Raw genomic sequence first — 26,900 nt, forward strand, 5'->3', positions numbered from 1 at the left:
CTCTCTCCCGTAGTGCACCCTCCCTCTCAGCCTCAGAACTCTGCCGTTCCCGTTGTAGCCGTTCATTATGAGCCATCAGAGAGGAATTCTGGGAACATAAAGTGGACTTCTCTACCTAGGAGAGATTGAGGAGGTCAAAGATAGGCCAATGACTGATTAGATCTAAAATGGTTTCCACTTAAACCTTTAATATTTTATTAAAGCATATACATTACTATTCAAAAGTTTGGGCTCTGTAGGATTTTTAAATGTTTTTGAAAGAAGTCTCTTATGCCCAATAAGGCTGCATTTATTTGATCAAAAATACAATAAAGACAGTAATATTGTGAACTCTTATTACAATTTAAAATTACTGTTTTCTATTTTAATATATTTTAAAATGTAATTTATTCCTGTGATGGCAAAGCTGTATTTTCAGCATTATTACTCCAGTCTTCAGTGTCACATGATCCTTCAGAAATCATTCTTGTATGCTGATTTGGTGATCAAGAAACATTTCTTATCATTATTCTTATTACATTTCTTATTTATGCTGAAAACAAAAATTAATATTTTTGTGGAAACAGTGATACATTTTTCAGCATTCTTTGATGAATAGAAAGTTTTATAATACCTGTATTGCATTTAAGGCAGAATTCCTAATTTAATGTGACTTACCTGTAGTTGTGCATTGTGTGTCTGCAGTGCTGTGTTATTCTCCTGCAAGGAAGCCGTCTGGTGTTGCAATGCAATTATTTGTGCCTGCAACCCATCTGACTGTGCCTGCAAGGTCTGCAGTTGTGTTTGCAGTGCCTGTTTCTCAGCCTGTAATGTTGCATTCTGTACAAGACAAACCAAGGAAAATGTGTCCAGTTCCTTAATTGTTTTTCCCCAAAGAACACATGTACAGACAAAAAAATTATATGTTGAATGCGCTGTAAAGTTATAAAGATACTTTAGTAATTAAATATTAGGGTTGGGACGTTTTTTAAATTTGAATAAAAAGAAAACTAAAAGACTTTCAAATCGCAAATTTATTCACAAGAGAACATAAATAACATAACAAATGTTTAAAGGGAGAAATTTTACACTTTTATCCACTAAATGAGATCATTTCAAATTTGATGCTTGCTACAGGTCTCAAAAAAAGTTGGCACGGGGGCACCAAATGGCTGAAAAAAGCAAGAAATTTTGAAAAAATTCAGCTAGGAGAACATCTAGCAACTAATTAAGTTAATTGATATCAGGTCTGTAACATCATTAGCTATAAAAGGGATGTCTTAGAGAGGCAGTTTCTCAGAAGTAAAGATGGACAGAGGCGCTCTCCAGTCTGTGAAAGAGTGCGTAAAAAGATTGTGGAAAACAATGTTCTTCAACGTCAAATTGCAAAAGCTTTGCAAATCTCATCATCTATAGTGCATAAAATCATCAAAAGATTCAGAAAAACTGGAGAAATCTCTGTGCATAAGGGACCAGGCCGAAGAACTTTATAGGATGCCCGTGTTCTTAAGGCCCTCAGACGACACTGCATCACTCATCGACATGATTGTGTCAATGACATTACTAAATGGGCCCAGGAATACTTTCAGAAACCACTGTCAGCAAACAAAATCCGCCATGCCATCTGCAGATGCCAACTAAAGCTCTATCATGCAAAAAGGAAGCCATATGTGAACATGGTCCAGAAGTGCTGTTGTGTCCTGTGGGCCAAGACTGTTTCCAATGGACTGTTTCAAAGTGGAAAATTATTTTATGGTCAGACGAGTCCAAATTTGACATTCTTGTTGGAAATCATGGATGCCATGTCCTCCAGGCTAAAGAGGATGGAGACCTTCCAGTATGTTATCAGTGTTCAGTTTAAAAGCCAGGATCTCTGATGGCATGGGGGTGCATAAATGCATACGGTATGGGCAGCTTGCATGTTTTGGAAGGCACTATGAATGCTGAAAGGTATATTAAGTTTTTAGAGCAAAATATGCTCCCCTCCAGATGACGTCTATTTCAGGGAAGGCCTTGTGTATTTCAGCAGGACAATGCAAAACCACATACTGCAGCTATTACAACAGCATAGCTTTGTCGTAGAAGAGTCCTGGTGCTGAATTGGCCTGCCTGCAGTCCAAAATTTCACCTATAAAGAAAAATATATCAAAGACGACCACAAACTCTTCAGTCGTTGGAAACCTATATCAGGCAAGAATGGGACCAAATTCCAACACCAAAACTCCAGAAACTCATAACATCGATGCCCAGATGTCTTCAAACTGTTTTGAAAAGAAGAGGAGATGCTACACCATGGTAAACATGCCCCCATCCCAACTATTTTGAGACGTGTAGCAGGCATCACATTTGAAATGAGCTCATTTTGTGCACAACATTGTAAAATTTCTCAGTTTAAACATTTGTAATGTTATCTATGTTCTATTGTGAATAAAATATTGGGTCATGTGATTTGAAAGTCTTTTATTTTTCATTTTATTCAAATTTAAAAAACGTCCCAACATTTCTGGAATTCGGGTTGTATTTCATGCTAAAATCCCCCCTCAAGTATTTAAACGGGTTGACTATGGGTCTGAGTTTGGTTAGGTGGACACCGCCTTCTTCATGAGACTCACATTTCTCTCCACCTCAATGAGTCGATCTTTGACCTTAAGCAATGCCCATGTGGCCTCCTGACTGTCTCTGTGCCATGCCCTCTCTGGTGGAGAGCATTGTCCTGCCTTTTCCTCCTCCTCCCTCTGAAGCAATGCCTCATAGTTCTGTTTGACCTGCAACAGTTCATCATTCACAAATAATATTAGTGGAGACAGAATATTCAGGGGTAGGGAAGGGATAGTTCACCCAAAAATGAAAATTTGCAGTTAATTTACTCACCCTCATGCCATCCAAGATATAGTCTTTTTTTTCTTCAGTAGAACAGTAAAGAAGGTTTTTAGCTGAAACCGCAGGCCCACAGTTTTAGCTTAAAATATTCTTTACATTTCTACTGAAGAAAAAAAGACACCTACATCTTGGATGGCCTGAGGGTCAGTAAATTAACTGCAAATTTTCATTTTTGGGTGAAAAATGAGCAAAAATGGCAAAATGTGTGTGTGACCAACTTGAACTAGTTGTGAAATATGCGTCTGGAAATTACCGATCACATGAATTCCTATAAAAATTACAAAAAATTTGCTTAACAGTGAATGTGACCACAACTTTAGAGACAGATCAATCATACAAAAATGCATAAGCTCAACATGGCAGTTTTTAGTTGGGGTGCTTCTCAATATCCCTCCTCGTCTCCTTGCTCCTCCGTCCTCCATCCTATGACCCGGAAAACAATCGAGCTCAGCCATCTTGAAGGACATCTCAATTCTCTAATTGCACCGCGAGGAGGCGAGGAACGAGGAGTGAGGAGGCTTCCTGAGGAGTTATGAGCGAGGATACACAGGTGCATCCTTTGCGGAAGTCTTTCTCATTGAGAAACGTGACGCACGCATTAATTCTCCTTCCCCTTCTTATCTGTCACAATAATTTAAATGTATGCTTTACTTTTACAGATTAAATAAACTTTATATCTCATATATTTCAACTAGGCATCTTGCTTTATTAATATTTATTATATTTTTTTAAATAACCAAACTTTAACAACATATGGGTAGATTCCTCGAGCGCAGCTGATGACGCTTTGAAGTGACGCTAAAGGGAGCGAGGATTTATCATTTCACTTGATTCAATTCATCCGTCCTCTCGTCTTTTCCTTGCGTCCTTCCCTGGCATCCTGGAGGGGTGGAGCTAAGACGCGAGGAAAGGAAGCAAGGAAAGGAAACGAGGATGCACAAATAAGAATTGAGAAGCACCCTTGGAGTCATAGCTTAACAGTTAGAGCCTATGCTCTGACATGTTGCAATACTAATATATTCGTTTAATGCAATGTAACGCTTTGGACAAAAATGAACAGCCAATGACCATATTGGACCAACTTGAAAAAAATAAAATTTTAGCCCGATTTAAGAGTTTAAGTTTTGGACTTTCTCAGCTAACACAAATATGTTCTAAGAATGCTTTGCTAATTTTGCTAATTTATGAAAACATTATTGCTGAATGTTCTCTGAACCTTTCAAAACATCCAGTTTTTAGATGTTTTGAAAAAAAAAAATAATTCTTGGTTATGTGAACAATAAGGGAACATTTTGCAAACATTATTTGGATGTTACTGTTGAATGTTCCCTGAACATTCTGAATCAAGTAGTAACATTTAAAAATGCTAGATGTCTACTAAAAACTAAAATGTTCCAGAAAAAGAAGTTTCGTTAATGATGTATAGATAATGTTTTTGTGCTAACATTTTGAGAACATTATAAAAAGACCAGATAACTATGAACAAATGTTTTATAAACACTACTGGAAGAATGTTTGTTGATAACTTTGAAAAAACATTGCCAGAACGTTAGTCAAAGTTCTGAAATCATTGCCTTTTAGCTCCCCTTTCAAGTTGAAGTTCCCCTTTCAAGCATGTTAGTAAACTGCCTAACAAGTAAACTGTCTTGCTTTGGACTTGGCTTCGACTCACAGTTTTGAGATCCTGTCGTAGTTGCTGGTTTATCTTGGCCGATTCCTGCAGACGGGCCTCCAGGGCAGCCATTCTCTCTTTTTTAATCTTCAGGGATTTCATTAGAGAAGACTCCAGCTCTGACTCCAACTGCTTACACTTACTGAGAGTGGAAGAGAGAGTGATGGAGACAAAGACAAACTTGGCCATTAGACATGTCTGAAAAGGAATCTGACATTTAAAAGTATTACCTTGGGCTTGACTGAATATATAAGTGAATGTCTGGATACCCCTGGTCTACAGCCTCGTGATCTCCCATTCGTTTCTCCTGGTTTAACTTCATCCTCTCCAGCTCATAATTCAATTTCTCAACATCAGATTCTTTCTGTTGCAATTTCAGCCTTTGGTCCAGCAGTTCCTAAAGCAGAAAATAGAAAAATTAAGAAAACTAAGAAAACATTGACAAAGCATAATAATCAACAAAGCATTCATTGCAGTGGTAACCTCTCTTAAAGTCATCAGCATCCTCTTGTCTACTCCAGCCTGTTGAATCAGCTCCTGGTTTTCCTTCTCCAGTTCTTTGTTCTTGGCACAGTCCTCACTAAGATAGGTAGTCTTTTTAACCAGGGTACGGTTCTCCTTCTCTAGAACTGCCAACTTCAAACTGCTACTATTCAACGAGGCCTCCTGGATCTTCACTTGCTGCTGCAATCTCCGATTCTCCTTCTCCAGACAACTCCTATCTTGCTCCAGATGTCCATTTTCATGCACTAGAGCTTTGTTTTCTATATCTACTTGACCTTGGTTTTGGTTTAAATTGACTTGAAGAGTCTGGTTCTTCATCTCCAATTCATGGAGCTCTACTTCAAGACAATGAAGATTGCCGTTAGTATTTTCCAAGGATGCATGCAGATGTTCTGTGTCAAGGGACTGATTGTTGGTCCTCCCATTTTCCTCAGTATTTTTAGATTTAGAAATAAACTCATCCAGTGGGTGACTGGTTCCTTGAAGTTCTTCCAGGGACTTCAACAACCTCTGGTTCTCCTTCTCCAGTTTCAACAACCTGCTCCATGTCTTTTCAGTTACCTCCTGGCCCAAAGACTTCAGCTCTAAAACCATAAACACATTTTAGGTTTATACATGTTTAAGTTTATTTATTACCTGTCAAATGATCAATGAGATGGTAGTGAAATCCATTTTTTCTACCATATGTGTCTATGTTTCTATCAAGATGTTGGTTTCAAAGCAAAGCCTGGAGTAACTTAAGGTGTCTTATTCAATGGAACAATGGTCCACGAGCATCACGTTTTAATATGCCTTGACATGTTAAATTGCAGTGTTAATATATACCTGTTCCTGAATTCTGTTGAGGGTTCTTGGCGAGTTCTAGCTCCCAGCCCAAGCGCTGTGATTCCTCCATACTACTTTTCTGAGAGAGCTCCAATATGATGTTCTTTTCCAGCAGCTCCTCTATTTTTCTCCTGTCCACAGTTCTTTCCTAAAATAGATAAGACAGCCAAGTCAAGCAGATTGGAAACCATTTGGAGTGGCAAAAAGAGAAAATGGTACAATGGTAGTAATATTGTAACAGATCCTTTTAATTGGTACCATTTACTTTTCCTCACCTCTTCCATGTCATGAAGTTTTGTCTCTAGTAGGAGGTTGTGTTTCTCCAGATGGTGCAGTTTGTCAGATCGTAATTTGATGCTCTGTAGCTGTTCCTCCAGCATGGACTTACTTTCCATCAACACCTGATTATCCTCCTTTAGCTCCTGTCATTGTCAAAAAGAAAGTTAAGTTGATATTTCTCACTCATGCATATAACGCTACTGTTCAAAAATTTGGGGTAATATTCTTTCTGTAATATTTTATATAAAGTGTTTTCTTTTGATCTTAACATTCATCAAAGAATCACTGACACTGAAGACTGGAGTAATGACTACTGAAATTCATGCTGAAATGACTGCTATTCATCTTTGCCATAAAAATAAATAAAATTTTAAAAGATATTCAAAAAAAAAAAAAAAAAAGTTATTTTCACAATATTACTGTTTTCAATGTAATTTTGATCAAATAAATGCACCCTTCTTCTATACACACCTCCAGTTTGGTTTTGTAAAAGTTCATGTTGTGAAGTTTATCTTTGTAGCGAGCCACTTCACTCTCCAGTTTGTCTGCTCTGATGGCTCTCTCTTTCATCGCATCTAGCTCATCACGGTACATCCTGGCTGCTCGTGCATCTGTTAACAGCTGCATGTTCTGTCACAGAACAAAATTAGACAGGATAGAGGCAGCAAGGAAGAACTAACTAACATTAAAAGAAGGAAGAAAAAAATAACATTAAAATAATGACCTTAGCAATATATAAAAAAATATAGCACAACTAAATTGGAAATGTTTTTATCTTTTGAAATAAAAGAGTTTGGTGTACTAGAGTCTGCCCAGAGAAATATTATCAATTTTAGTTTACCAACTGTAAGTGACATTTACATCACCAGATGCAGAAGGAAGGCAATCTGTGGACACACTTTAGATTCACTCAGTAAGAGTCTAAACATATCATCCATTATTATTAAGGATGTAGCTCTATCTGATCATTTCTGTATTTTCTATGATATATTGATCTCTCCTACTGGAGAAGCTAGAGATCTATCTCGGTCAAAAAACGATGCTTAAATGAGAACACTAGTGTGCTGTTTATGAAAGCTATATCTTCAACACCAAGCATATCTGCAGACTCTGATTTTCTCCTTTATTCTGTTCTCAAAAGTCAAGAATGTTATTGATGACATTGCTCCTGTTAAAGTCAAAAATAGTGGCAGCCAAAAAGTGACTTGGAGAAACTCAACAGCAGTGCAAAATATGAAAAGTCAATACAGAAAAGCTGGGCACATGTGGCGAAAGACAAAACTTGAAATCCACTATAACATCAATCAAGATAGCCTTCATGCTTTCAATGTGGAACTAGGCAAAGCTAGACAGATCTTATTCTCAAATATTATAAACAGCAACTTAAACAACACCCGCATTCAATTTGCTACTGTAGAGAGACAAACAAATCCCCCCAAGTCAGATTCCCAGTGAAATGCTCTCAGACAAAAAATGCAGTAAGTTGGCTTCCTTCTTCTCTGAGAAAATCAATAATATCAGACAGGCGATCAGCACATCCTTGAGCTGCATTAGGGTCAAACAGATCACAAACTCAGAAAGTAGCTATTATGTCTGATTTTGAAGCAATTGATGGTATAATTTTGGAAGAAACAGTACAGCACCTTAAAACTTCACTTCCCACATTTTTCTTCAAAAGGTCATACTTAGAAGAGAGAAGTTATTATGTGAGTATCTGTGATAATAAAGTCCGAGTGGACATCCATGACATGCGGAGTCCCTCAAGGCTCAATTGTTGCACCACTCCTGTTCAACCTATATACAGTATGCTGCCACTGAGCCAAATAATGAGAAAGAACCAGATTCCATATCACAGCTATGCAGATGACACCCAGATTTACCAAAGCCCTATCACCTAACGACTTCAGCCCCATTGACTCCCTGTGCCAATGCATTGATGAAATTAAAAATTGGATGTGCCAAAACTTCCTTCAGTTAAATAAAGACAAAACTGAAGTCATTGCGTTTGGAAACAAAGATGAAGTTCTCAAAGTGAATGCATACCTTCACTCTAGGGGTCAGACCTGAGTTTCACTAAGTCATGTAAAAGCAATAACTAAATCAGCATATTATCATCTCAAAAATATTGCAAGCATTAGATGCTTTGTCTCCAGTCATGACTTTCATCAACAGCAGGGTGGATTATTGTAATGGACTCCTCACTGGCCTTCCCAAAAAAGACCATAAGACATCTGCAGCTCATACAGAATGCTGCTGCCAGGATTCTGAGCAGAACCAGAAAATATGAACATATCACACCAGTCCTCATGTCCTTGCACTGGCTTCCAGTTGCACTTAGACAGGGTTCCCACTCTTTCATGAAGTACAGATTCAAGGACTTTTTAAAGCGCCATTTATTTTATATCAAGTACCTATCAAATTCACATTACATATGGAGCGTCATGAAAGACCTCTTACAGTACTTAACATTTTAACCATCCTATTGCATTGGCATCCATTTTAACCCAGGAGAGGTACAGAATCATTAATACATTAATTTTTGGAAATATATTAAAACTGTTTTGCTCAGAAAAGCATGTGTCAGACCAGCGCGCAGATAAAATGTTTAAGCAGCAAGGCTTTAAAACTCATGCAAATAATAAACTTTTGTGATTGTGAACAACTGTAGTGTTCTGTGAGTATAACTCTACCGCTGTGTTAACATGTGATGTGAATGTATGTCGCTTTGTACTACACAGTATGTTGAGAGAGAGGCGCCAGGACTGCAACTGACAGAAAGCACTATAGCACAATACAACAATATTCTCTCAAAATCAGATCGTGGAGACCTTTTAATTGTCGATCAAAATCGCACACTCCTTTAAGAATGTTAATTTCTGACACAGCAAGTGTCACAGCTCAAATGTCCAAACGCGGCATAATAACATGCAAGGGGAAGTACTTCAATGGAAAACACTCAGAAACTGATTGTAAAATAATATTCCAAAACAAAAATACTAGAACTAAGAGATAATACATCTAAGAGATCTGATAATACATTTTCACAAAATGTATTTCAAATTTAATTCAAGCACTTTCAAGGACCAATATTTGTTTTCAAGTACTTTCCAGGCCAGCTTCCTGAAGAGATCAGATGTGCTTCAACAGTAGTCACAATCAAATCCAATTGAGCACTGTGCTATGTCCAAACTGACTGCACTTTATTTTATATTTATCACATTTTTGGATGGAGCTCTGGACTAAGTTAGTCCAGGAAGATTTGTCTGCAAGGGTACTGTTTAAACACACAGCTACCTGACAAATATTCTAACTGGATGGAAGAGTCAGGTAGTTTCAGACAGGGGTATTCTCTGTTTTTATTGTTATTTTTATTTTTTACGCATTCCATTTTATTTTGTTATTTTTTAAAGCACTTTGAATTACCATTGTGTATGAAATGTGCTATATAAATAAAATTGCCTTGCCTTATTTTTTAGGCATATTTTAATATAGAGTGTGTAAGTTGACTTACTTGTGTGTCTGATGGATTAGTAGCATTATTTATGTTTTACAGTGGGTATGGAAAGTATTCAGACCCTCTTAAATTTTTCACTCTTTGTTATATTGCAGCCATTTGCTAAAATCATTTACGTTTTTTTCTTCATTAATGTACACACAGCACCCCATATTAACAGATAAACACAGAATTGTTGACATTTTTGCAGATTTATTAAAAAAGAAAAACTGAAATGTCACATGGTCCTAAGTATTCAGACCCTTTGCTCAGTATTTAGTATAAGCACCCTTTTGATCTAATACAGCAATGAGTATTTTTGGGAAAGATGCAACAAGTTTTTCACACCTGGATTTGGGGATCCTCTGCCATTCCTCCTTGCAGATCCTCTCCAGTTCTGTCAGGTTGGATGGTAAACGTTGGTGGACAGCCATTTTTAGGTTTCTCCAGAGATGCTCAATTGGGTTTAAGTCAGGGCTCTGGCTGGGCCATTCAAGAACAGTCACTGAGTTGTTGTGAAGCCACTCCTTCGTTATTTTAGCTTAGGGTCATTGTCTTGTTGGAAGGTAAACCTTCGCCCAGTCTGAGGTCCTGAGCACTCTGGAGAATGTTTTCGTCCAGGATATCCCTGTACTTGGCCGCATTCATCTTTCCCTCAATTGCAACCAGTCGTCCTGTCCCTGCAGCTGAAAAACACCCCCACAGCATGATGCTGCCACCACCATGCTTCACTGTTGGGACTGTATTGGACAGGTGATGAGCAGTGCCTGGTTTTCTCCACACATACCGCTTAGAATTAAGGCCAAAAAGTTCTATCTTGGTCTCATCAGACCAGAGAATCTTATTTCTCACCATCTTAGCAAACTCCATGCGGGCTTTCATGTGTCTTGCACTGAGGAGAGGCTTCCGTCGGGCCACTCTGCCATAAAGCCCGTACTGGTGGAGGGCTGCAGTGATGGTTGACTTTCTACAACTTTCTTCCATCTCCCGACTGCATCTCTGGAGCTCAGCCACAGTGATCTTTGGGTTCTTCTTTACCTCTCTCACTAAGGCTCTTCTCCCCCTATAGCTCAGTTTGGCCGGACGGCCAGCTCTAGGAAGGGTTCTTGTCGTCCCAAACGTCTTCCATTTAAGGATTATGGAGGCCACTGTGCTCTTAGGAACCTTAAGTGCAGCAGAATTTGTTTTTGTAACCTTGGCCAGATCTGTACCTTGCCACAATTATGTCTCCGAGCTCTTCAGGCAGTTCCTTTGACCTCATGATTCTCATTTGCTCTGACATGCACTGTGAGCTGTAAGGTCTTATATAGACAGGTGTGTGGCTTTCCTAATCAAGTCCAATCAGTATAATCAAACACAGCTGGACTAAAACGAAGGTGTAGAACCATCTCAAGGATGAAATGGACAGCACCTGAGTTAAATATATGAGTGTCACAGCAAAGGGTCTGAATACTTAGGACCATGTGATATTTCAGTTTTTCTTTTTTAATAAATCTGCAAAAATGTCAACAATTCTGTATTTCTGTCAATATGGGGTACTGTGTGTACATTAACACTCTGAGGTTTGAGGTATCGCCGGCGATACCACTGCGTTCTTTTTCTTACCAGTGTGAAAGAGAATCAAAATACTCCGTCAATGTTGCACATACAATTAAGAGTTATACACCATTTTAATCTGTTGAATATCTGCTTTCATTTGTGTACACTCAGAGTAAAAACAAAATGTTGTGCTTTTTGCAAAATAAAGAAAACTAACATGATGCGTGATCTCTCGTCTCCCTCTGAACGAAGTCCAATCTGATAGTTCTTAGAAAATGAACTGTAACTTAGTGAATACTAATGACAAAAAAATTAGACTTATGTCTAAAGAAACGTTGAAATGTCAGGTTTTAAATCGTGCAAGTCAAATCGAAAACAAATATTCTCTGTTTATGTAATCTGTATGAAAACAGAGCCATGTCAGAAGTCTGTGATTCAGCTCATTATCGTCTAATGCTTCTACGGAGTCAGCGCTATTCAGAGGCAAATTTAGAGGCAACACATGCATACATCGTCTCAATCGTGTATTTATTATCTTGAAAAGTGTTTATCTGGATGTTAAAGCCCTGGTTAGCGAGCTCTAGAAGACATGCAGTTAGTTCCTGGTTCTTCTTCTTCTTTATATGGATTTGTGGCCAAAAGGTGCACAGAGAGCGCCCTCCGGCTGCAAGTATGAATTGAAAACACCATTCCTGAAATGTCGTCTTCTTCTTCTTTAGAATAATTTGTGAAATAAAGGTGTACAGAGCGCCCTCCGGCTGCAAGTATGAATTAAAAATACAGTATCCAGCACTCATAGTGATGAGAATAAATATAGAATAAATATTACTCCTCTGTATAGAAAATTGACATAAACATATAAGATATATCAATATTTCTCCAAATATGCATTTTTTTAACCTAAAAGCCTATATGAAATGCCATAGAGGTAACATAATTGTTCAGATACTTTGCATCTCAGAAATACATTATATTTTAAAGAATATAATAGAATACCATTATTTTAAATTGAGCTGAGACACGATTACATAGGGTTTTTTCACAGCCTACCTGACTGAAAGGCCTCATTAATATGCAAGTCATTTCAGGTAATTATTATGCAATTCTTTTGTCTTCTCAGTTGTAAATGACCCATTATTCATGATGATTCACGCCTCCACGCATACTGTGTTTCTTGACAAAAAGTGTCTTACAAAAACTAAATCAATATATTGTTTTATATGAAGGAGTAGGCAGCATAATTTTTACATAATTCTGAAGCAAAAACTCTAGTCTACAACCTTCAATACCCAGAAGTCTTATGAACACAGATTTAATATACTTTTTTTGGCCTTATTTCAGTGACTTAAATTTTTTGTTTTTTCAATAACCACACATAAACGTTATTCATTCAAAAACACAAACATGTACATACATGTTCCTCACATATTATGGTAGCCTAGTTTGTGCTGAATACAGTGTAATGACACTTGTGTCATTAATATGTTTATGAACAAATGAAAAAAGCACAAATGTCAGGGCATGTCAAAACTTCTCCAGGCCCCAAATCAGCCTCAGACTCCAGAGGGTTAATGAGGAAAAAAAATGAACTTAAATGATTTTAGCAAATGGCTGCAATATAACAAAGAGTGAAAAATTTAAGGGGGTCTGAATACTTTCCGTACCCACTGTATATTGCTGATTACTTATTATTATTAATGCTGTTATTTATTGCTATGTTTATATATTGCTGGGACCTGAGTTCATAATTTTGTTCCTTTTATCTACCACATGTGTTGGAATGACAATAAACTACTACTACTAGGAAGATGGTGTTGATGGTGTTATTCATAAGTTGTCATGTCAATAAACCCTGAGCATATTTAATCAGGACTAAATAATGAATAAATATGAAGCAAAATATAAATTGCCATGAAAGATCCTAATAGGAGTATGAGATCATTTTCTTTTCAATACCTCTTGCTGGAGTCTTTTAAGCTCTGCCTCCACACTGTCCAGGTCCTGCCTGCAGTCTAAGAGCTGTTCACTTTTCTCCTCTCTGTTGGGACACAGGAAACAGATGTTTGAGAGATTTAAAGATTCAATACTCATACAGGTTCAGAGGAGTGATTAACACGCAATAACTTAGAGAAGAACAAGGATGCACACAACCAAATATGTGCGCACATAAGCATAAGTACTCTTGCAAATATAACCATTTGCAAGTGTGTACACAAATGCACATCTACAACAAGTACATCTCAGCCAACAAAGAGGCAAAGCCATACTATGATATATACTGTATATACAGTATATACACACATATATATGCACACACACTCACTGGCCACTTTATTAGGTACAACTGCTCATTAATGGCATGGCTGTTGGTGCCAGACAGGCTGGTGTATTTCAGAAACTGCTGATCTACTGGATGATTTGCACAATCATCTCTAGAGTATACAGAGAATGGTCAGAAAAAGAGAAAATATCCAGTGAGCAGCAGTTTTGTAGGCAAAAATGCCTTGTTGATGTCAGAGGACAACATATCCAACCTTGAAGCAGATGGGCTACAGCAGTGTGCCACTCCTGTCAGCTAAGAACAGGAAACTGAGGCTACAATTTGCACAGGCTCACCAAACTCGCACAATAGAAGATTGGAAAAATGTTGCCTAGTCTGATGGGTCTCGATTTCTGCTGCAACATTCAGATGATAGAGTCAGAATTTGGCATAAACTACATGAAAACATGGATCCATCCTGCCTTGTATGAATGGTTTAAGTAGTGATATTTTCTTAGCACACTTTAGGCCCCTTAGTACCTACTGAGCATTGTTTGAATACCACAGCCTATACCTGAGTATTGATGCTGACCATATCTATCCCTTTATGAAAGAAGTGTACCAATCTTCTGATGGCTACTTCCAGCAGGATAACGTGCCATGTCACGAAGCTCAAATTATATCAAACTGGTTTCTTGAACATACCAAAGAGTTTATTAAACTCAAATGGCCTCCACAGACACCAGATCTCAATACAATAGAGTAACTGGGATGCAGTGGAACAGGAGATTAGCATCAATGATGTGCAGCTAACAAATCTGCAGCAACTGCGTGATGCTATTATGTCAATATGGACCACAATCTTTGAGGAATGTTTCCAGTGCCTTGTTGAATCTATGCCACAAAAAATTAAAGCAGGTCTGAAGGCAAAAGGGCGCCCGACCCAGTACTAGCAAGGTGTACCTAATAAAGTGGCCAGTAAGAGTGTGTTTGTGTGTGTGTGTGTGTGTTTATTTGCTACTTTACAAAACACAGTAACAGAAATTAACATGAAAAACATCACAATGTGATACTGAAAAAACTTATTGCACATATGCATGTGCATTTCCCCAATAAAATATAGCCTTCATGAATACTGGTTCATTAATAAATAGCATTTCCCACTCTCGAACAGACTGTGCGCATGTATTTGTCTGTGCCATACATTTTACAGACAGTAGGGGTGTAAAATTGATTAAAATGCTAAATTTGGTATTACATTGGAGGTGGAAATGAATAGGCTTGGACTTGGTACTGGTAACCCAATGCACAGGACAATGGTGACACCAAAATAAAAATATTCATGATTCTAACGCTGAAACATAGATTTATTTTATATATCAATATGTTTGCACTCTGTCACTAACTAGATATATTTAAAATAATGTAAGCCACTTTTTACTGGTGACATAAGACATTTGGCTTTATCAGGACCCACAAATATTATCCCATTGCATTATTATACATTATATTCAACATTATATATAGTAGTTTAATGTAGTACTGACACTAAAACTCGAATTGTAAACTTGAATTTTTTCTCACACAGTAATTTTAATTTTGGGTGAACTATACACAATACAGATTGTCACTATCCATATTTGTATTGTGATATATTGTGACACAATATATTGTTACACCCCTAACAGACAGTGAGAGACATCTTACGTTAAACATTAAAGCTGTGCTGCTTTTTTTCAGACATTAACACTCAAGTGCTGCTCCAGGATATACTCTTAAATAGAAGCTTAAGAATACAGCAGTATTGTACACTGGGTTTGTGGATGGATGGAAAAAATTGATGGATAGAAGGACGGATGGGTGGAAATGAGGGGGGTTGACTGTCTCTAGCATTACACTAAGAGGATCAAAGTGGGTCAGCAGAATAAGGACGGACCCTGCACTGTGCCAGGGTATTTTTAATCTGCGGCAAGCTTCCTACAGACATCTTACCATAACCACAGAACCGGTTACTATAGATTAATCAGCAGACCTTTACTATCACATAAGTGAATCATAAAAGATAATATGCAGGAACTTTGGGATAGTGCAAATGATGCATAATTGCATAAAAAAATCTATATATAAGAAATATAGTTATATTGTTGTGGACAACTAATATTATAGGCTTTTAATATTACTTGAAACTTTTAAAATATATTTAAAATGTAAAAAAAAAACTCCAAATCCAAATAAAAATACACAAAAATAAACAATAAAATAATCAAAAATGTTGACCAATGCAGATATGGGTGCCGATATCACTAGACCCCAGCAAATGGCTTGATAAGCATAGGTTTTTTTATGTGTTGACATATTTCCTATTGAAGTGACAGCCATGAACCATGATTTCTACTTGCTAAAATGATTACAATGATACACCCCCCGTTAACATACAAGTCACTCTGGATTTGTTTCAGTCATCATGTTTGATCATTTGTCATGTCTGTGCATGTGTAGGTCAGTTTTGTGTGTGTGCATATGCTCACAGCTCCTGTCTGAGGCGTTTGGTCTTGGCTTTAGCATCCGTCAGCTCTAGTGCCAGATGCTGCTGGGATAAAGGGAGCTGGCTGTTAGTGGACTCTGTGAGGGAGGAGTCATCACCAAACACTACAGACTTCATCGTCTCTTTCCCCTGCATCAGCTCCACGATGACCTACCAGCAAGATGAGAGGGGTCAGATGAGAACTAGTTAACCAACTAAACTGCTCTGGCTTCACGAAAGTCACATGCATTGGCTGGTTATTGTTTTAAGCAGCCGGCTACAAGTTATTTTCATCTTTGCTGCAGCCAAAAAGCACAATAAACCTCTTTAAATTGAATGAATTGAATCCAGAAAGGTGGGGAGAGGAATGAATTTGGTCATTTCTAAATGACTTTTGAAGATACCTCAAATTGCCGGTCTCGCTGGTCCACTAACATTTTGAGATTAATGTTCATACTTCTGCAGAGATTTTCCCATTCATCTGGACATACATCCTCCATCTCCAACCAATGCAGATCAAACACATTCTCCTGACAATGAGTCACCTGGAGTGCAACAAAAAAAATGTCTCAGTCATTTTGTAGAGTCTTATAACATTATAACATATATTTTGTAGCATTTACCTACTGCTTAATTCAAAACACCCTTCTGGCAAGAAGGTGCATAATAGATAACAGAAGTTGCATGTCAGTCACAAAATGAAAACAAAAGGGGTTCTTATCTTCTTAAGATATTAAGACACACGTTGTGCCTGTAGGTGGCTTATTTCAGGCAGAGATTATTTAAATTAGTTCTCCCTGAGAAGTCCAATTGAATATAATTACTACATAACTATACAGATAATCAGCTATATATGCCATATTTGCCAAGCAATAGTGTCTCATGTAGTATATTCCAGTACCTCTTGGATATGAGCTGCGATTGCTGCTTTTGTGTCAAAATCAAGACATTGTATCTTCTCGATATACTCCTCTTTTCTTTCACACTGTAAAAGAGCAACAGACAGTTTTAGGTCTAAATAAAGCTTCATTTTGATTATGAAATACTTTATTTTGATTAAAATGATGGTCAATTTGACAGCCAGTTTGTACAATGAAAAGTCAAACTGAATATTCAAGTGCTTGGTTTAATATAATCTATGTAGTGCACACAGTTACTTATTACCTGCACAGCACAGCCAAGCAACAGCAGCAGCAACTTCCTGATCTCTTCTAGACCTTCCTCTGGAAAAAAAAAGGTTTCATTTAAAACAGGAGTATCAAACTCAGTTCCTGGAGGGCCACAGCCCTGCAGAGTTTAGCTTCAACCTTAATTAAACACACTTGATCCAGCTAATCAAGTCCTTCAGGCTCATTTGAACACTACAGTGTATGGTAGGTTGGAACTAAACTCTGCAGGACTATGGCTCTCCAGGAACTGAGTTTGACACCCCTGATTTAAAACAATTACTGTAAGTGCTTTACAGTGGAATGCAAATGAACCTGAATCTTGTGTACTCCACGATGTACACTACCATTCCAAATGTTTTTGATTCGCTTATAATCACTAAGGCTGCATTCATTAGATCAAAAATACCTGTAAATAACTGTAATAAAGTAAAATAACTAAAGTCAAGTAAAATAATTTTCTATTTTAATATAGCTGCAAGCAGCGATTACGGGCCCAAGCCCTGGTGCCACCACCACCCCAGTGACTTTAAGGCAACTGTGCCTGGCGGGCAATGTGCATTTAAAGTGGGTAAATGTAAAAGAATTACGTCAAAATCATTTGAATATGCCACTTTTACTGAAGCCAGCCGGTGCCACTATGACCACGAACCACAACAGCCACATCCATGAGATCATTTAAATTTAGATCAATATCATGTCATAGGATGTTATAGGTCACTTTCAAATGAGTGAGAAGTTATCATTTGCAGCTCAAAAGTCCATATGTTTATTTATATATTTTCATTAACCTTATTATTACCTTAAAATTAAACAAATTATATAAAACTATGTTGTCAGTGCACTACAAATTAACTGGCTCTTGCCTTTATTTTGCCATTCAAACTTATAGAAAAGGCCTAATAGATTTATTTTCCTTTAATGCAGGCAAAAGCACACAGCAATGAAAGGGTTAAACTCTAGTCTTAAAGGGATAGTTCACCCAAAAATGAAAATTATCCCATGATTTACTCACCCTCAAGCCAGCCTAGGTGTATATGACTTTCAGACGAACACAATCGAAGATATATTCAAATATATCCTTGCTCTCCAAAGATTTATAATGGTAGTGAATGGGGGGCCTGTTTTGAAGCTAATTATTTTTAGCGTCAAAACAGGCCCCCGATTCACTACCATTATAAATCCACCCATCATAAATATAATCCATGCAGCTCCAGAAAGGACTTCTGAAGAGAAGTGATGGGTTTTTGTATCAATATTTAAAACTTTATAATCTAAAATAACTAGCTTCCACCAGATGACCGTACACATGCTGAGCAAGTCGAATTGCGCCAAATGAGTAACCCGTGACGCGATATATGATGTAGGATGTAGGAGTATTGTAAGAATAGACGCCTCTCGCGGTTCAAACAAATAGGGCTGTGCAACAAACTGAAGCTCCTCTTCTCTTATATCAAAATCCTCCAACATATCTCTTTAAAATGCCTCGGTTTAGACTTCTAATTCATGACCGGTGTTTGTTTTGCTCTATCCTCTGGAGAGCCAGGATATTTTCAAATATATCTCAGACTGTATTAATCTGAAAGAAGATAGTCATATACACCTAGGACGGCCTGAGGGTGAGTAAATCATGGGATGATTTTCATTACTGACCCCAAACTTTTGAAAGGTAGTGTAATTAGATGAGGGAAATACTGTCAATTAAAATGAATGCCTTCTTCTACCCACTATGTACAGCATATTATTCTGAACAAAGATATCATAGATCAACATATAATATTATAATAACAACTTTTGAAACTATAAATATGAACAGGGGGACATGAAGGCAGTACTGGAAAGGAGAAAGTAAAACTAAAATTACACACAGTAGCTTTATGATTTATGTAAGAGTTCCTGATGTATTGTTCGTGTGTGCGTCATTAGATTCAAGCCTCTGGAACTATTCAGCACATTTTCAGAATCTGTTGTTTAACAGATGACGTACCACAGAGCGGGTTCTTGCCCAGCAGCAGCACATTGGGAGGAGACATCATAATCAGCTGTTGCAGAGTCTCCTACAGTAAATAGGATGCAAAATCAGAAACAGGAGACAGGAGAGATGATATACACAGAATCGTGTTAAAAAATCAGCAGCTTTCAGTTTCATTAAGGAGCAAAAACAGACCCAGCTGCTATTAGTTTCATTGCATTCAACCGTTTTAAGCTGTAAATTACAGGCAGGACTGGGGTAATTGTTCAGAGACGTCTCAAAGAGTTCAGGAAACTTGTGTGCAGGCCTATGGGGGATGGTTTAAATCAAGACAATTATTAAACTTTGATGTGGTGCTTCAGATGAACTTTGTTGTGGTCACCCTTTTCTGCAATCTTATTTATGTCTAAAAAACACACATTAGAGGACCAATGCAGAGGTAATTCAAGAAGTTAAGTTGCACACAGTACTCACCAAAAGACTTATTAGGCCTCCTTAAAAAGCCACACAACCGGGGGGACCATTCATTACAGCATGACAATATGTATTATTAATTATTAAACAGCTTTATCTAATAATATCTCATTATAGCCAGCAGATACCCAAAAATATCCAGGACTTTTTGATGTGACAACTCAAATCACAAAGGTATGGTTGGGCTTGTTACCTTTCCATATGGGAATTTGTTAATGCAAATTCTACTTGGGCAAGATCGTTTCACTAGTTTCGCTGAATAAGCTAGATCAGTGATTAAACGCTCTGAATTTCCTCAGGCTAGCAAAACTTAAGGGAAGTCAATGAAGTCAATCCCAATGATTCCAGAGTGCTTTTCATGAATGCTGCTGAGTATGGACAGCTCTGCTACATGTCACACTATTTTAAATGCGCTATGCACATTTATTTTCTCGGCTATGCTTTGCATTTAGATTTGCATTTCTTGAGCACTGAAAATGTGACAACTTGGACAACACATGGTTTTATAAAGCCATAATTTCACTGACCAATTGAAAACCAGTGACAATTAAGCAACATGAAATAATTGCGTTATTTGGCTTGTCTACATTTCAGGGTACATTCATTACTTTGACCGCTTTACCCGGCACCATGAGAGACAGGTCTCATGGGATGTAAAATGGGTCATTTTCCAGCTTTGCTCCAGGCCACTGCTGTTTCCTAGCTACTGATTACACAGATGTTGGCTTGGCATGCTGATATCTAGGCCAGTCTCTTTGAGAGGAGCTTGTAGGTCTGGTGGCGAGACTATTTCCACACGGACAGATGTGCAGGATGAAGGGTGGGCTCTCTGTGAGGGGAAGGGGGTAGCAGGAACTTTAGGGTATGACTTCAAATCCTGCCCTTCCACCCAAAGTTTGGGAATATGCAGAATCCAGTAAAAAGGAACTTAACATTGAACGTATGCATGCAGCAGGAAACATATGTGATATAAGGACTTTGGTTATATATTAACTTTTTCAAAGAAGACAAGGCAGAAAATGGGCATATGTTTGGGCATGGGGAATGGCCTTGGTTTGGGTAGTGTTTCTCTCATTCATTTTCTCAAAAGAAATCCAATAATTTTTAAATATATAGCCTGTAACAAATCCAACCAGCTCAGAGATTCTAAGCAAAAAATGTATTTGGAAAAAAAAAGGTACAAGGCTGTGTATTATCTGACAGTGATTTTATCTTTGCAAGTATACAATAAAATATGTTTGATTTTTTTTTTTGCAAAATATTCAAACAAATAAAACATAACATATTTTTCATTGTAATGGCAACTTATCTGATTTATCTTCAGTGATTATGGTTAATATGTAGTTCTTGACTAGGAATTCAACAATACCAAAGATATTTTAATTTTTAAAGGTGAAACGTTCTTTCACAAGATGTAATATAAGTCTAAGGTGTCCCCTGAATGTGTCTGTGAAGTTTCAGCACAAAATACCCCATAGATTTTTTTAAATTAATTTTTTAACTGCCTATTTTGGGGCATCATTAACTATGCACCGATTCAGGCTGCGGCCCCTTTAAAACTCGCATAAAACAGTGCATAAACAAAGTTCACACAGCTAATATAACCCTCAAATAGATCTTTACAGTATGTTCATCATGCATACTGCATGCATGCGTCGCATCATGTGAGTATAGTATTTATTTGGATGTTTACATTTGATTCTGAATGAGTTTGAGGCTGTGCTCCGTGGCTAAAGCTAACATTACACACTGTTGGAGAGATTTATAAAGAATGAAGTTGTGTTTATGCATTATACAGACTGCAAGTGTTTAAAAATTGAAATAGCGACGGCTCTTGTCTCCGTGAATACAGTAAGAAACGATGGTAACTTTAACCACATTTAACATTACATTAGCAACATGTTAACAAAACATTTAGAAAGACAATTTACAAATATCACTAAAAATATCATGATATCATGGATCATGTCAGTTATTATTGCTCCATTCGCCATTTTTCGCTATTGTTCTTGCTTGCTTACCTAGTCTGATGATTCAGCTGTGCACAGATCCAGACATTAATACTGGCTGCCCTTGTCTAATGCTTTGAATATGAGCTGGCATATGCAAATATTGGGGTTGTACATATTAATGATCCCGACTGTTACTCAACAGTTATGTTGAGATTCGCCTGTTCTTTAGAGGTCTTTTAAACAAATTAGATTTATATAAGAAGGAGGAAGCAATGGAGTTTGAAACTCAATGTATGTCTTTTCCATGTACTGAACTCTTGTTATTCAACTATGCCAAGGTAAATTAAATTTTTGATTCTAGGGCACCTTTTAATAATTTATTTTTTATAAACTTTTATTATCTTTATATTTCTATTAAATTAATCTGTTTGTGTATTATCAGTAAAATGTAATTTTTCCATAGGGAAAATGAATGTGATTTTTACTTCTGAAAACACACTGTAGGGGTCTGTTTTTACTCCAAAAGATACCTTCATTTTTCTCTGTGCCTTACCTGGTAGTATGATTTGATGTGGTAAATGAGAACAGACAGGTTTTGAGCTCTCTGGCCGACATCATTGTACACTTTGCTTAAAACCTGAACAGTCCCTTTGGGATTTCTGCGGGGAAAAAAGACAAATTTGTTCCTGTAATATAAAATCAACTCAAGCAAGAAGTATCTGAAACATCATGTTTCTGAAGAAGACCTGTTTAGTATATTAACCTAGACTGAGAGTAATAATAGCAACGACACACAATCCGTTCATTCATTCTGTTTTTTTTTTTTTTCTTCTGTTTTTTTTCCACATGACTTCATTCCTCAACTAGCCAGCATTAAGGCAGACACAAACAGAGCCAAAGAGCAGCAGACTTTATTTCAGGTCAAGTCTTGACTGAGACTTTAACTCTCTAATTTCAGCAGCTCAAGGTTTGAGTACTGACACAGTGACCTGAAACGCTGCTGTCTCATGATGCACTTCTGTCTGGGGCATAAAAAAAAAAAAAAGTCCACAATCAAGCTTTAATCCATCATCCTCCCTGAATCCGTGGGATTAGTTTTCAGTTTCATACTGTACTGTTTACTACCACAGCATCTTTATAGATTAGTTTGCTTTTGAAAATACAAAGTCTTTGAATTAAAGGGTTAGTTCACCCAAAATAGTAAATTCTGTCATTAATTACTTACTCTCATGTCGTTCCACACCCGTAAGACCTTTGTTCATCTTCAGAACACAAATTAAGATATTTTTGATGAAATCTGAGAGGTAAATGACTCGTCCACAGACTGCAATATAATGAACACTTTCAACGTACAGAAAGGTACTAAAGACCGTTAAAACAGTCAATGTGACTACAGTGGTTCAACCTTAATTTTATGAAGCGACGAGAATTCTTTTTGTGCGCAACTTTATTCAACAATATCTTCTCTTCTGTGTCATTCTTTTGCATTGTTTATGTTCAGAACATCGACTCATTATTGGCCGTGTCCTGTGTCAGCATCACACGCGTGCGTCGTGCTCATCATGTGATCAGCTTTGGCCAATTCTGAGCCGGCTTTTGAACATAAACATGGAAGCCTTCACTGTGCTTACTGCGTCACCTGCATAAGGATAACGATAGGGAAAAGAAGAGATTGTTGAATAAAGTCGTTATTTTTGTTTTGTCTTTGCACACAAAAAGTATTCTCTTTGTTTCATAAAATTAAGGCTGAATGACTGCAGTCACTTTGATTGCTTTCTTTAGTACCTTACTGGACCTTGAAAATGTTGATTATATTGCTGTCTATGGACAAGTCATATACCTCTCGGATTTCATCAAAAATATCTTAATTTGTGTTCCAAAGATGAACGAAGGTCTTACGGGTGTAAAACAACACACATGAGGGTGAGTAATAAATGACAGAATTTTCATTTTTTGGGGCAAAAAAAAAACTTTAACTATCCTTTAAATAGCAATGAGATATTCACTTTACCATACAATGGCATGGATGGGTTTTAAACATTTAAATACAGCTATGGGTTTTTGTCTGAGAGATGAAAATAGAATTTGGGGCAAAAACAACACCCATATGCACCCATCCAAATTCTGTCCAGCTGAACAGTCTGAATGACTGACTACAAAGTGTTCCTTCATTGCCATGACAAAGCATACAGTGTTTTAGGTCTCCTGCATGGAATGAGTCATTTAAAAGCTGAAACACATGCCGTCTGCAATAAATGCCCGATATATTATACGCAAACAACACCAAAGGGTGGTGGTAACTTCACGTCTGGAATGGGAGCACGAATTTGATTACATGTACAGAAAACCTGTGAAGTGAAAAGTCACTGAGAGACCCCTTTCAACAATATGCCTTTAAGCAAAGCACTTAACTAAGTGTTTAATTGCTTTGGATGAATAATTTAGACTCAATAGCTAATTGAATGTGTGCTAAAAGTTTCCTTTGATGTATACACACTAATGTATAAAGGTTTTGGGTCAGCAAGATTTTTCAAGATATTTTCATTGTGTTCATTGTTAGTTCATGTTATTTAATACACTAACTTTTATTAACTAATGAAACCTTTTAATTGTAAAGTGTTACCGAAATCTCTTATACTCACCAAGTCTGTATTTATTTGTTCAAAAGTACAGTTAAAACAGTAATATTGTCAAATATTTATTTATAATATGTTTTCTATTTGATAAAAAAAAGATACTTTTGAGCAATTAAATTCATCCTTTCTGAATAAACGTATTAATTTCTTTAAAAAAAAAATATTTATTGACCCCAACTTTTGACATCTTTTTTTAAATAAGATGTTATGAAAATGAGTTAAGTGCTCAGATAATATAACTGTGTGCATATTTATGACATACACATACTTACATTTGATTCATGACCTTGTTCAAGAATATTCCATCCACTAATTCAGTGTATTCAGAGAGCATGTTCCCCTCTTTGTCACCTAGTTGACCAAATGTCTTAACCTTTGAAACACAGACATAAATGGGTAGTTAAAGTGATGTAATGAAATGACAGCAGTGGCATTTGGCATTCAAATTGAGAAATTACATGGTATATTTGTACTTTTAAATACACATTAGTCACACTGCAGGCCAGGGCAATTTAAGCAAACTGCAAAAATACAATAATCAGTGAAACCCATGGCTTGTTGTTACACTTAACTCCAGGGAATATTTCTCAGAGCATGTTTATGATCTATAACGAAAAGTCCAGTGGTACAGACACAAGGTTTGTTCACCAAAAAAATGAAATTTTGGCATCACTTACTCACCCTCAAGTTCTTCCAAACCTGTATGAGTTTCTTTTTTCTGCTGAGCACAAAATAAGATATTTTGAAGAATGTTGGTAATCAAACAGTTGATGGTAGCCATTGACTTACATAGTAGGAAAAAAATAGTATGGAAGTCAGTGGCTACCGTCAAATGTCTGGTTACCAACATTCTTCAAAATATCTTATTTTTGTGTTCAACAGAAGAAAGAAACTCATACAGGTTTGGAACAACATGAGGATTTTTGGGTGAACTATACCTTTAAAGTCTATTGCTACATAAAAATGCCCATCATTATATAGTATTCACTTTTTGTGACAACACGCCCCCATATAGGAGGAAGTTGTTACAGTATATCGGGTAAGTTGTCACAATGGAACCTTCTATATAACAGACTACTATTGCCTTTTTAGATACATTTAAAAATTATTATGAAAGACAAAGCAATTAATTAAACCACAAACCATGTAAACATAGAACATTTATAAAGATATACACTTATAAAAATACATATCAAAACAAATATATAGAACAAAATACCAATATATAAGAATTAGGAACACACACACATATATGGGTCATTGACGAATACGTTTTTTAAAAGTGTAAAAAAAACATAAAGGAGATATAATTTTGAAGTTTTATAAGTGTTAACAATGAGATTATCTGGTTTTTATAATCAATTAACACTGCTTTTGTTATTTTTTACAAGATGGACAACATCTGTCACCTAAAAAGTCATTCAGTTAAAGCAAAATTTCAGCTTTACCTTACAATATTTTCAAACTATGATAACAGGCTGATATCTAGCTAGCTAACAAAAGGACAATCAAACATTTTATATTTAGTACACGTTTTCAAAAAAATTACAAAATTTTTCATGTTTTATAGTGGTGTAACCGAATGACCTGATGTTTCAGGACATATGTATGAGCAAGTGAAAAAAAATATTTTTCAAATAGTTAAAAGAGAGTTAGTTAGGCCCTACTTTGCTTTACGACCATGTGGTACTTTGCAGGTGTATGAATGATGTCACAACCTGTTACATGATACTTTACCCCATGACTTGGTCCAAAATGGTCCCTTTATATTGGTTACTCCGAATGACATCAATGAAATTAATTTTTCCAGACATTCTTTCTGATAAAAAAGCAACGGCTTCTACACATAATTTTGATACCATTTTGCACTATGTTAAAATATGATGTTTTAAACTCATGCCAGAATAATATATATATATATTTATTAGCCTACATTTTAAGATATTTGAATCACAAATGAAATGGCTGTATTGGCCTTTGGACGGTTAAGCCAAAGATATTTTGACACTTCAAAATCTTTAAAATACCTTTATATGTAGCAAAATATAATTAAAACCTTTTGGATTCAATAAAGAGATTTATAGTTGTACTACCTTACATATCTTTGTTTTCTATATTATTAAGGCCTTTTGGACAAAAAATTACGTCTTTGACCCATATATTTTAAACATTTATAATACAAGCTACAGCTACACAAAATGTTGTTAGTTCACGTCCATTTTTTGTCAGTCTATCAGAGTTTGTCAGTTGTCATAATGACAAACATACAGTTGATTTTCCACAGAGCTAATTGTTATTACTCAGATGCTCTGATAATCTAATACATTGTTTGCTATGTTTTGCACGTAACAAACAGAAAAAAAAACTGCAACTTACCCAAGTGACAAGAGAGCTGCTCATGAACTGCTCTAATATGACTGGAATGTCACCCTCCATATTAATATTACACGATCAGAGAGATTTACTAGTCAGAAAACACTTGGGAGACACATATAAAGCAATATAAATCCAGCAGGGATGGTTTAACCCACTCCATAGGCAGCTGAGCGGAGGAAATGTAGCTACATCATTGAACAGGAGAAAAAAAATCTGCAATTCACACGGCTTCGACGCACGACTTCATATTCATGTCGCTCATTCCTCGTCAACAAACTGATATCTGTTACTAGATTAAAAATAAACGCATAATGTTGCCGTTTAAACGTTCCATCAGGACTGCAGTATCTTCCGGACCCACTCAGACAT

General features: G+C 36.7%; 1 protein-coding gene across 1 annotated transcript in view; it reads right to left on the reverse strand.

Annotated features, from left to right (window-relative positions):
* Window positions 1-26,591, reverse strand: part of ccdc88aa (coiled-coil domain containing 88Aa) — a 39,279-nt gene extending 12,688 nt beyond the window's left edge. Inside the window, exons 1-18 of the mRNA XM_067374311.1 lie at window positions 26,532-26,591; window positions 24,428-24,528; window positions 22,073-22,178; window positions 19,109-19,178; window positions 17,120-17,178; window positions 16,857-16,940; window positions 16,360-16,500; window positions 15,960-16,126; window positions 13,128-13,209; window positions 6,611-6,769; window positions 6,136-6,282; window positions 5,861-6,008; window positions 5,015-5,619; window positions 4,801-4,928; window positions 4,532-4,673; window positions 2,592-2,744; window positions 658-819; window positions 1-115 (exon numbers count right to left, since the gene is read on the reverse strand). The exon at window positions 1-115 is cut by the window's left edge and continues 163 nt beyond it. Coding sequence (XP_067230412.1) covers window positions 1-115; window positions 658-819; window positions 2,592-2,744; window positions 4,532-4,673; window positions 4,801-4,928; window positions 5,015-5,619; window positions 5,861-6,008; window positions 6,136-6,282; window positions 6,611-6,769; window positions 13,128-13,209; window positions 15,960-16,126; window positions 16,360-16,500; window positions 16,857-16,940; window positions 17,120-17,178; window positions 19,109-19,178; window positions 22,073-22,178; window positions 24,428-24,528; window positions 26,532-26,591 — 2,629 coding nt within the window. The remainder of the gene's footprint in view (window positions 116-657; window positions 820-2,591; window positions 2,745-4,531; window positions 4,674-4,800; window positions 4,929-5,014; window positions 5,620-5,860; window positions 6,009-6,135; window positions 6,283-6,610; window positions 6,770-13,127; window positions 13,210-15,959; window positions 16,127-16,359; window positions 16,501-16,856; window positions 16,941-17,119; window positions 17,179-19,108; window positions 19,179-22,072; window positions 22,179-24,427; window positions 24,529-26,531) is intronic.
* Window positions 26,592-26,900: the final 309 nt, after the last annotated feature.

This window comes from Chanodichthys erythropterus, chromosome 21, assembly GCF_024489055.1.
Source record: "Chanodichthys erythropterus isolate Z2021 chromosome 21, ASM2448905v1, whole genome shotgun sequence".
Lineage (NCBI taxonomy): Eukaryota > Metazoa > Chordata > Actinopteri > Cypriniformes > Xenocyprididae > Chanodichthys > Chanodichthys erythropterus.